At 44.9% G+C, this 11872-nt stretch overlaps 1 protein-coding gene across 1 annotated transcript in view; it reads left to right on the top strand.

Moving 5' to 3' along the window:
• Positions 1–323: 323 nt before the first annotated feature.
• Positions 324–11872, top strand: part of ZBTB10 (zinc finger and BTB domain containing 10) — a 32322-nt gene continuing 20773 nt past the window's right edge. Inside the window, exons 1-2 of the mRNA XM_056332409.1 lie at positions 324–1600; positions 8498–9395. Coding sequence (XP_056188384.1) covers positions 662–1600; positions 8498–9395 — 1837 coding nt within the window. The 5' untranslated portion in view covers positions 324–661. The remainder of the gene's footprint in view (positions 1601–8497; positions 9396–11872) is intronic.

Here is an 11872-nt window from a genome sequence, read left to right as displayed (position 1 = left end):
GCCCGCGCGCCTGCGCCGCGGCTATAACGGTACCGCCGCACCCGGTCGCGCCGCGCAGCCCGCCGGCCGCGCAGCCCCGGGAGGCTCGGCCGCGCCGCCACCCCCACCCCGCCGCTCGCCCCTCGGGACCCGCGGCCGGCCTGCCGCGCCTGCGCGCCGGAGCGGGGGGGGGGGGGGGCCGCGGCCCCTCGGGGGGGAGGGAGGAGGGGGGTCGCTCGCCGCGGGGCGGGCGGGGCGGGGCGCGCGCGGCGCGGCGGGGCGGGCGGGCGGCGCGAGGGGCGCGTGACGCGCCCCAGCTGTCGCGCCCGCCCCGCCGGCCCCCCGCCTGCCCGCCCCCCGCTCGCGCTCCCCCTCCCCTGCGGTGGCTCTCCCGGTGCATTGTGGGAGCAGTCCGTTGTTCATTTGCCATTCGACCTGATCCGGGGCCTGTTGGGACGGAAGCGCCGCCGAGCGGGATCCATTGTGGGGAGCCTGCGGCGGTGATCTAGGCCGGAGCCGGGGGGCGAGCCGCCGGACTCCGTTTCTCTCGGCCGCCACCCCCGCCCTTCCCGCACGGCAGCCGGCGCCTCCTTCCCCCTTCCCGCGGGCAGAGCCCTCGGCCGGGCGGGGAGCGGCGGGCCAGGGGCGCGAGGAGGCGGCGGGCGGGGGGCGCGCGCGCGCCATGTTCGCGGAGATGAACCGGCGGACGCTGGCGTTCCGGGGCGGCGGCCTGGTCACCGCGGCGGCGGCGGCCGGCGGCGGGGCCGGCGGCGCGGCCGAGGCCTGGGACCGGCAGGACCCCGAGCCGCTGAACGGGCGCGGGGCGGACGAGGAAGTGGAGCTGGAGGGGCTGGAGGCCGAGGAGCTGGAGGGCGCCGCCGACGAGAAGGACCTGCTGCTGCCGCAGGACGCGGTCTCGCCCCCCGCCGCCGGCCCCATGTTCGCCGAGAGAAACCGCCGGACGCTGGCCTTTCGGGGCGGCGGGGGGCTCCTGGCCGCCCCCTCCGCCGCGAACAATGGCTGCGAAGCCCCGGCCTGGCCGCGGAAACACTTCAATGGGCGGGGGGCGGACGAGGAGATGGAGTTGGAGGGCGCGGAGGGCCTGGAGCCGGAGGGCCTGCTGGAGGGGAAGGAGCTGGTCCAGGACGGGGGATCCCTGAGTGACAGCAGCGACGACGAGGAGGACGGCGAAGGGGGCAGCCTGGGCGACGGCAGCGGCGCCGAGGGCGGCAGCTGCAGCAGCAGCAGGCGGTCTGGGGGCGACGGAGGGGACGAGGCGGAGGGCAGCAGCGTGGGCGCGGGGGAGGGGGAGAGCATCAAGCATTTCCCGCTAGCCAGGCCCAAGTCGCTGCTGCAGAAGCTGCACATCTCCTTCCAGGGCTCCTGGCTCAAGGAGTTCCCATGGCTCTACTACTGCCAGGAGACCGGCCTCATGTCCTGCGCCTGGTGCACCGCTGCCGCGGCCGCCGCCGCCCCTCCCGAGCTGATCATGGCCGGCGGGGCCCTGCCTGGGGGGCACGACGAGCTCTGCAAGGGCACCCGCAACTACAAGCGGGCCCTGCTCCTGCGGCACCACCTCTCCGCCGAGCATCGCCTAAACGAGCCCGTCAGCGCCGAGCAGGTAGGGGACGCGGCGGTCGGGCCGGGTGGCGGAGGAGGGGCGGGGGAGGGGGGACGTACCCGGCCGGGTCCCGCGGGGAGGCCGGCCTTCCCTCTCGCGTAGGTGGCTTTTTCTTTTTTTTGTTGGTTTTTTTTTTTTTGTGTTTTCTTTTTGTTTTAACCTGATACCCCCGTGTGTGAACTTCTTTAAATGGCTTCCTGTGCTGTTTATTGTTGCCCGGCGGCCCGGGCACGCCGTGCTGCTCTCGCACGCCGTCTCCGCAGCGGGAGGCGAGTCCGCTCCGCTTTCCCGTTCGGGGCGACTGTCCCGCTGGGTTTGGGCAAGCACAGCGCTGCCCTGGTGCAGCTCGGCAGCGGTTGCACCAGCTATTGTTTGTGGCTGTAACGTCACCTGTTCGGTGGTAGCGGGTGCCGTTTTCATTAGTTCATCTGTTTATCTCGCGAAGATACACCGGCAATGTGGGAAAAAGTTGCGTACGCGTACCAGTGTTGCAGCAGTGATTTAAAAACACTCGTTACAACTTCCTCCTGCGGTACCGGGGAAGGGAGGGTAGTGTCCGGCTGCGTGTGAAGCGGGTACTTGCCAGCGTGAAATTAGAATTGCTCTGCCGTTCTTAACGGCGTGGTCCCAGGGCACTAGTCGGTTAACTGTGTAGTCAAGACCTTCTCGTTTAAATCTTTTTTCCCCCCCGATTGTGTTGCTTTAGATTGAGTTACTGAGCAAGAAGTCTGCAGTGTCGCTTGGTGTGCGAGATAAACATGTGGTTTCCTGAAAGCCATGTTAATATGCCAGCTCTCCTCTAATGTTTTAGGACTAGCGAAACTCATCATGTTCCCCGCTGAACTTAAAATTACTGTGTTTCTTGGCAGCTATTGCGAATAAGGCAGGGCTAACTCTAGAACGTAGGTGGATACAAAGCTCCTAAAGAATATTCGTGTTGAATCACCAGCCTTCTGTAGCCTTTCCTCCTAAGGATATGTGCGCTGCAAAAAGTTCACGCAGGTCGTCTAGCTGGCGTTAAACTTGCCAGCGGGCACAAGCTAATGAATGTGCTTCAGGTTAGGCTGGTACTTGAACTGCTAGGTTGAACTTGAGCTGTTAGCCAAAACGAATTCCTGATGGCTCTGTTTTTCGCTATTCAGAGTTCGGTTTTTATTAAACGCTCACCTTGGTTGGATAAATGTGTCGAGTACAAATTGCTGCGCAGTAGTTAAATTGAGCTTATTGCTTGAAGGCTTTAAGGAGCTCAGGGTACCTTGGACAAGAGCTGTGTTTCTAATATGTGATTCTAATGTTTGGGGAGGATGTCAAGATGACAGATAAAATGTTAGGTGAATGTAGATTTTATTAGAGCGCGTTGAAAAATCTTGTGGTGCATGAATATCAGTTATCCAAAAATACTATTTTTGCATTTACACATGCGATGCTCACCTTCAAGATAAATAATACTACCTTTTCAGTAAATGTATTTCTAAGGCAGGTATTGTTACAGGCATTTCATGGCAGTAGGTCATCTTATCGGTTTCCTCCAATCTGGGGTTTGCTATTCACTCGGCAGTATTTTAGCCAAACTTGCTTGAAATACGTGTTTCTAATTTTGAAACTTTAATTCCCTATTTCTTTTAACTCTTTCTATTTTTGAAAATGTTTTTCTTGTTTAATGTTATTGCAGTGTATTCCTTGCCACCTTGTTGCCTAGTTTCTAACTTTTGAGTTGTGAATGATTACCCCGTAAAGGTATGTCCTGTCACTGTAGCCTCCAGTGTCACTAGGTGTTGCTAATTCATGCCACACTCAGAAGTTTCTCTCACCCCCATCAAGCTGTGTGTAAATAAAACATATTCCAAGCAGTTTTTCCTGTTAAACTGACTAGCTTTTTCTTTCTGTCTTCCTACACCCAGTCTGTCATAAGACCACTAAATACTTCTTTAAATTCTAGGCTACTGTGACATGCAAGCCAATACTCTCTCCCCCCTTCCACCACCCCGAATGTTTATTTTGAGATTAACCTTTTATTGTCCTATTGCTTTTATACCACTGATAGTTTTAAGAAAAAATATTTGTAAGTAACTAATTATAAATGAAACAGTAGGATAGATGAGATGCATCAGTGGTTCTTTTGTACTGTATTAAAGGTAAGGTTTGGTCAAAGTAAGCTTCTGTGAAGTAACTTTACAGATTGATGTTTTCAAGTGGAAAACAGTGCTGGATGCATCCCTGGGCAATTACATTTCAATTTAAAACTTCTCACAAGGGAAGGAATTGCAATTTTTCAAACATCTGTGTAGGTTTTTTTGTGGTGCATTTTTGGGTTATACTTGCTTTATTGAAAAATCTGATTAAGACCCTTTGTTTTCTTTCTGCTTTTGTGTTTAATTTCCATACACTTTTAACACTTTCAATAACACTTGAATTTCTCTTGATACATATGTTTAAATTAATCCCAAAACAATAATCCCATTTTTTCCTTAATGTACCAGATACTTGGAACAGAAGTAGGTAATTTGTACCCTGACCATATTTCCAACGTACATAATGAGGCCGCAAAGCCATTTGGATTTAATGAAACTTGGGAGAGATCTTTCAGCCTTTGTCTTAGAGACAACACACATGTTTTCTTGACTTGACAAGCTTCAACTGCAGGGCATGTTTAGCAGCTGCTAATAAACATATGGCATAGTGCCACTGTTCAAGTGCAAAAAGGAAATTGTAGGTGTTAAGACAGTAAAGCAGTGGAAATTTCTATAGGTCTGTTGGATATTACACTCATGAGGAAATGAGTGATGATTTCAGTTTATTTTTGGGATACATTTAATTTGGAATGCCAAAATACATCACAAGTGGTTGCAGCTGCTGTAATTCAAGGGTATTGAGCTGTCAGTCAGTGCTGCTTTCTAAGATGAAAATCTTGACTTTTTTTCTGTTCTTGTTTTTAAAATAATGTCTCCATAGTAAAGCTTAAGGAAAATTATAATCGGCTTGAAACTACCTTTGTGGGTTCTTCTTTTTAATGAATGGGCTATTGTGTTGCAAAAAAATCTTAAGAAATAGACACTTACTGGGAAATCACAGCAAAAGATTTTCATTCTGTGATTAATTTAGATCTGTAAGATGCAGATTTATTGGCTGCTGGGGGTTTTACCCCTTAAAGCAGCTTCTTAAAACATTTTCTCTCTGGACATAATTTGAGGCTGAGCTTTGGAAATACTGCCAGAAAAGCTTTCTCTAGTCTAACAGGCATGTTGGTTTAAAGCAGAAGCTCTGCAAAAGGAGGAAGGCCTTTGATGTGTTATTTTTTCCATGTGAACGGTATTTGTTTGCTTTGTGACCAGTGATGAATAGAAGTTCTTCAGATGTAAGAGTTGCATTATAGTGTCCTAAGTTAATTTCTTGAATTACTCTGCGCAGAGCAAAAAAAAAAAGAGGAGGAAGTCAGGCTTTCAGGGTAAGGATCATAATTTACCATATTTTTATGTAGTGTTTTTACCAGAGCTTGAACTACTTGATTGGATGTTAGGCACTTAACTGAACAGTTTAAAATCGTCGAGTTTTCTGTGAGCAGTGATACAGCATGTAAAACAGCAGCAGAGCATCATATGTGCAGTTGATAGAACCGTATTTTGAAATAATTTTCCTCTGCAGCTGCACATGCTTAAGAAGCTCCTGATAGTTCACTTCTGTTAGAGGATCCATTTTTCAGGCTGAGATTAATTTGGGGGCATAGGGAACTGATGTAGAGTAAGGTGTGGTAGTGGGGAAGGGATTACAAAAATGTGGCATAACTACTTTTCATATACATACAGTTGAGATGGAATCTATGGTTAGATTGGGGGTTTTATGTGGTGTTTTTTCTTTCTTCACCACTGCCTCCCTCCCCACCCCCCATTGCTCCCAGGAGACAGTATGCTGATGGCACAGGAGGAGAAAGAAAAGCAAGTTTCTGTAGCAGTTTTTGATCATCTGTTTTTGCTCCTTTTAGCTTTTAGGCAAGTTTAATTAGTGAGTTATATATACGAAATAATAATTTCTCTTTGGGTGTATTCAGATGACTCTTAATTCATTGAAACTGAGCACAGTATTTGTTTCCTTGAGCAGTCTCTGTTCTGTTAGACTGCTTCTTAATCTCACCTACAGCGAGAAGCTTTTCAGACTTACAATGCTGTAGATTCCACAGGTAAAACTGAAGTAGTCCTGATTTTGATTCTAGAATTCCTGTCAGTTTTTATTAAAGGATAAGGTGGTTTGGTGTTAGATCACTTAGGTGATGGGCATGTTTGGTCTGTATTCTGAAAATATATTGACTTCTAAGCAAGTGTTATTAGTGTTTGGTTCTCATCTGAAAAACAGTACCCTTATGATGTGCCGTGAGTGCAGCATAAGTAACAAAAGCTTGAAAATAAAGGGGCTTTTTTGTTTTCTGTAACTATTTTCTGCATTTACTTTTGATTGAATGGTACTGTACTTCTCCTGTACAAAGGGGAGATGTTTAAAACTCTCCAAGGGATATTATTTTTTTCTCACAGTAAATGTTAATGCTACTTGTCACGTTTGGTGTACATAGGCTTGAAGACTGTTCAGATGTTGGGGCTTTCATTTCATTTGAGATGTGGCATTCTCATACCAGCAGTTAAACAGTTCTTTTCCAGTATTACAGTTTTTAAAATGCTTATGCACCCATTTCTGTAAAGCTGTAATACTGATCTCTTCCCCCGTACACACCCGTGTAGCTTGGACAGTTGTTACATAATGTCTCTTATTTTCACTCAGCCTTCTGATCTTCTCATAATGAAGACTTCAGCCTTGTGTTTCTGTAGCACATTTGTGATATGCAGCTCCTTTCCAAACCACTGCAGAATTAAAAAAAATAATAGTAATTGTAGTGCTTAATGTGTTTTCAGAGAATGAAATGGTCAGCTATCATACCTAACATTTACTGTGTGAGGTGCAAGTCACTGATGATTGACTTTAACTTGAGTGACAACACTTTAGGGTATGATAGTTTTTGTCTTGATCTCATCCAAGGTGTGTTGAAACTACACAGTGCTTCTCCATTAGCTGTCACACGTTTGGGACATACTTCCTGTTTCAGAGGTCTGATATGGAAGAGTAATTGGGTATGTTGGAGCATATGCAGAAAAAATTAAGCCAAAGTTGGACAAAGATCTCTTGCTTGTTGTCACATAAGGGTAGAGATTTAGGAGCAACTTGAATGTGACAAACTGGAATGCCTGCAGAAGATGCTGAAACAGTAGTTTCTGTTTTGGTTCTGCTGGGTAGTATTTGCTGCTTATAGATGTAAATACTATTTTAGAGGATGTAGTTACAGCCTCAGTTGTCATCCCAGTGATCCACACTGGGATTTTAACTTGAGGTGTGAGTACTGATTTAATGCACCAATTCCTGTGTGGTAGAAAGTGACCTTTTATATATATATATGTATATATGGCTGGTTTCTGCCGTAGTCCCAAATTAAGCGTAGTACTTTTCTGCAATATATATTTTAGTGCCAGTAGAGATTATGGGCTCATGACAGCATTAACATTACCTGTTAATGCTGATTTTTACCTGTAATGTTGAGGCAGTCAAGCTTTTAATGATACCTCAATCCCCCAAATCTATGAGGAGTTTTAGGAAACAAGAGGAGAAAATAATGGTATCATTTATGAAATCTGATCTCTCTTCCTAAACCATATTGGAGCCAGCCAGTTTTGAACTGTTCTTATTTGCTTGGGAAAGAAGAGAGAGTTTTAGAGATCCAGTATGGAAAAGACTCTCTCATTGTTGCTGCTCTTGATGGCAGTACATATTAATTGATACAAGTATGGTCTCAAATACATCAGCCTGTGTTGTTTTCTGCTTTGTCCTAGCTGCTGCTTTGTTGGAACTCTGAATCATCATTGTCTGAACATCAGTTACAAGTTTTCTAAATGCTGTCATATCTAGTTCAGATCTCCTGTTACTTAGCAGCCTCACTGTCTGAACTAATCTTTAATAACAACTAATTTCTTGGTGTTGGATTGTCTGATACTACTTTTAGCAAAATTTTGAAGCCACGTTTGAGATCATGTCTTGAAAATGTCATAGAGACACAAGTACACATTGTCTGTGTAATAAGTATGTACCAGTTAAAGGTGTTGCTACTGGAAAGTTTCAGTGGAGCTTGATTGAAGAAAGTCTTGGTTAAATAATGTAACGGAAGCTGAAGTTCTGTTTAGTTGCCTGCAACATTCTGTCAATTTGTCAGGCAGTACTGCTATTTAATCCTAAACCTGCCACTAACAGAAAATAAAGACTAAATGATTAATTTGTAGAACTGTGTAAGGAATATGTCTACTATTATAACTACTACAGTAACATGTTTTCTTTAAGACATACATGGCAGGGGGGCTGGAAGTAAATGATCTCTAAGGTGCCTTTCAACCTAAAGCACTCTGTGGTTGGGAGAGCATGAGAAAATGTTGAATCAGTTATCAGAGTTCTACTTGCCCGTTTAAGTGGCGGTTTTTAGGGAAGAATGGGAGGTTGGATATGTGAGAACCATGTATTTAAATCTTTGGAAAGAGACTCCTTTAATGTATGTGGCTTAAGACAAACAAGTACTTCACACTCAAATCTTTCCTTGCTTTTGGCTGAAATTTCATTTCCTTTGCCCTCAAGGCCATTCTGCTAGTGTTGGTTCAAATTTGGAGGTGGAGGGTGCAGAATGAGATCGTGATTGTTAGTTTTCAGAAGTGTTTTTTTAATTACATATTCCTGCCTCTATGACCAAGAATGTTAATTTCATTCATATGATTTTTTTGTGTTCTCAGTTTATTTTCATATCCTTATTATAGTGTTGGACTAAGGAAAGCATTCATTAAACGCTAATTATGGTTGTGGGGTTTTTTTTAATTGCAGGAATCGGAGTTACCATCAGAACTGAATAATGAAGGATACTGTGATTTTAACAGCAGGCCAAATGAGAACTCTTACTGCTATCAGCTCCTGCAAGAGCTCAATGAGCAGAGGAAGAAAGGCATTCTTTGTGATGTTAATATTGTGGTGAGCGGGAGGGTCTTCAGAGCTCACAAGAACATCCTGGTTGCAGGCAGCCGCTTCTTTAAGACTCTCTATTGCTTTACAAACAAAGAAAGCCGTAACCAAACCACTGTTACCTATTTAGATGTTGTTGCTGTTCAAGGTTTTTCTGTCATCTTGGACTTCTTATATTCTGGTAACCTCGTGCTTACGAGCCAAAATGCCATTGAAGTCATGTCAGTGGCCAGCTACCTTCAGATGACGGAGGTTGTCCAGTCCTGCCGCAACTTCATTAAAGATGCCTTAAACATTAGTATAAAATCAGAAGCTCCAGAGACCGTTGTCGTGGATTACAACAGAAGATCTGTTAGTAGGGATGGTTTGTCTCCAAGGGATCAGAAAGTTGCCAGCTTCTGGGCAACACGGAACCTTACCAACTTGGCAAGTAGCATAAAAACTGAGAATGATGGTTACTCTATTGATGAGGGCCAAATGGAAAGCTACCAAATGAATGACTGCAGCTGGGTCCAGGACAGCTCACCTGAAATGGCTGAAAATGAATCTCAAGGTGAGGGAAAAGTTTTCGTATGGAATGACATGGGCGCACAGGGTCAATCAGTTCAAGAGCCTGGAAAAGCAAGAAGGAAAAACCAAACTACAAAGAGATTTATTTATAATATACCACCTAATACTGAAGAGAACTCAGAAGATTGCTCAGTGTTGCAACCATCAGTCCCGTATCCGGAAGAAGATTTGTCATTTATTAAAGAAGAAGCAGGTAAATATTGCTTAATGTCAATCATGTCATGTGAAAACTGAATTAATGAATAAAGTACATGACAATGTAACTTTTATAAAATACGTTGGATAGGATCTTTTAGTAAATTCAGCACACCAATCAGGTTACTAAATCAGTAATCTGATTGTCCACCTTGGGACACAGCAGTGTATCTTTGGCTAGAGAATGGAATGACAGTGCTGTGCTGTGCAGTGTGTAACATGCTGTTCGCATTTGATGCTTGAGTTGGGGATCCTTACCAGCAGGTAGAAACTAGAATTTTTGTTTACATTTAATCTGTAGCTGCTATTAGGCATAAAATCAAGGAGTGATAACTGGTGGTTAAGGACGTTAGCTGGTTGCATAGAGCAAAAAGACCTTTAACTTCCTTCCTTACACTAGCAAAAGACTTTTCTGGTAATCTCCCTTACCTGAGTGTCACCCAGAAAGAGAATTCAACTTTATGCTGCTGTTTATTGTAGGGGTATCTGGGAGGCTACGTAATGGAGTAATTGTGACTAGTATAATAGAAACACTTAAAGCAGATTTGTGAAACAGATTGGAAAGAGATGCCACGATGACATGTAGTGGAGGGAGTATCTTTTTATTGGACTGTTCTTTAAACAAATCCTGAGAGTGACTGAAATAATAGGATTTTTTTCCTTAAGGTTCTGTGGTTAATGTAAATGCTAGAATAAGATTAAACATCTGTTTGCTAAACAAATATGGTCACACAAAGAATTATAAGCAGACTGTTCACAGTGTAATTGGGGTTTGGGGCAATGTAATTAAGTTCAGGGTTTTATTTTTTGAATTACTATTATACTGTATGAATAGTTGAAGTGTATATTAAGTACTGCTGTTTACCTGTATCATGTAGATGAATTAGCAGTTTTAAAAACTTACCACGGTTTAGGAGTCAAATTAAGGGTGGATTTGAGACATAGCTGGAACAGGCTTTTTTAGATGTGTGTATTTTTTGAGCATTTTAAAATGTATGCCCCCTTCAGACATCAAGGGACTGTGGATATCCTCTGTTTGTGAGGTTCAAGGGGTAGAACTGAGGGCAATAAAAAAAAAATTGGCACTCATATTTGTGGGTATAGAGTATTTCCAGATATTTTGGTATTCCAGGGACAAAATGGAGATCGGAAAGCAACCTCAGTTCTGGGAGGGTCTAGGAACCTGTATTTATTTTGGTGGAAGGAGGGATGATGTTAGTTTCTTCCTGTACCCTTAGTTTTGTTGAAAAACAAGGCTGAAAGAAATTCTTTCAGTAGCTGCATGGACGGGCTGTTTTTACTGGGGCCCTGACATGCCTCTGCCTGCAGTGTTGTAGATGCCCATCTGTGTGGCCGGCAGCTGCCAAGGGGCAAGGAGACAATAGGTGAATAAAAGTCCTGCACAGTGCATGTCGTGGCTCTGCACTGTTCTGTACCATACCAGTACATGTGCGTGAGCACCACAATGACATGGAGCAGTATAGAGCACTGCGGTGTGGAGCTGTGGACATGTACATCTGGCACATGAGCAGGAGAAGCCCGTACAAGATACATCCACGAAGTTCGCAAATAGTGTGGCACAACTGAAGCAGCTCTTGAGAAGTAGCTGTGTGGAGCTAATGTTCATTCTGTAAATGCTTCAGGGGGTTTGCTTATCTCTGAACTCTGGGTAGGTGTACTTTAGCTTTGCAGTTCAGCTTGGGAGTGTGCACTTGTAAAGTGAATTTCCTGATCTTTTCTTACTGTCTAAGCTTCCTTGGACTGCATAGAGTTTCTTCTGGCTGAAATGAAAATAGAAGTTGTGTTTCAGAAAGGTGCCTATTGTGTGCCAACTGCTAACAGGCCTTAGGTCCACAGCACCGGGTTAGATCTAACCTTAAGTAAAACACCTTTAGATGTATATAGTGAGGATGTTGAGTCCTCAGCACCCACACAACAAATCTGCCTGTGCTGGACTACACTAATTGCTAGTACATACTCAGTTGCAGTGGTATGAAAAAGGGCAGCAGAGGGTCTGGAGGAAGAGCTGAGAACTTGTATATTAATTGCACAAACATCAAATTACTGACAGTTTAGCATGTGATTTCTGTTTCTGATTTACATGGAGTAGGTATTCAGCCTCACTTACTGTTGGAAATACCATGTGTCTACTAAATGATGACCCCAGCAACAGAAATAAACACTTGTTTGCATTCTGCAGAATGCAAATGTACTGTAGAGCTTTCTTGAAGAAATAATGGAGGATATGGGCAGTGCAGTAACAATTAAACAAGTTTGGTCCTTATTCAGTTTTTTTGGACAGAAGCACCAAGGTTTCCAGTAACTGGTGCTAAAAGCATTAAATTACAAAATACATTCATGCAACATTTTGCTGAAGAGCAATGTATTGGATGCAAGAGGCACACTGAATTCGTGCTGTGGTGTCCATCCAAAACCAATGAAAGTTTTGTGATTTTGGGGGGGGGGGGGGAAGTT

This window comes from Falco biarmicus, chromosome 3, assembly GCF_023638135.1.
Source record: "Falco biarmicus isolate bFalBia1 chromosome 3, bFalBia1.pri, whole genome shotgun sequence".
Lineage (NCBI taxonomy): Eukaryota > Metazoa > Chordata > Aves > Falconiformes > Falconidae > Falco > Falco biarmicus.
This window is presented reverse-complemented; position numbering and strand designations above follow the sequence as displayed.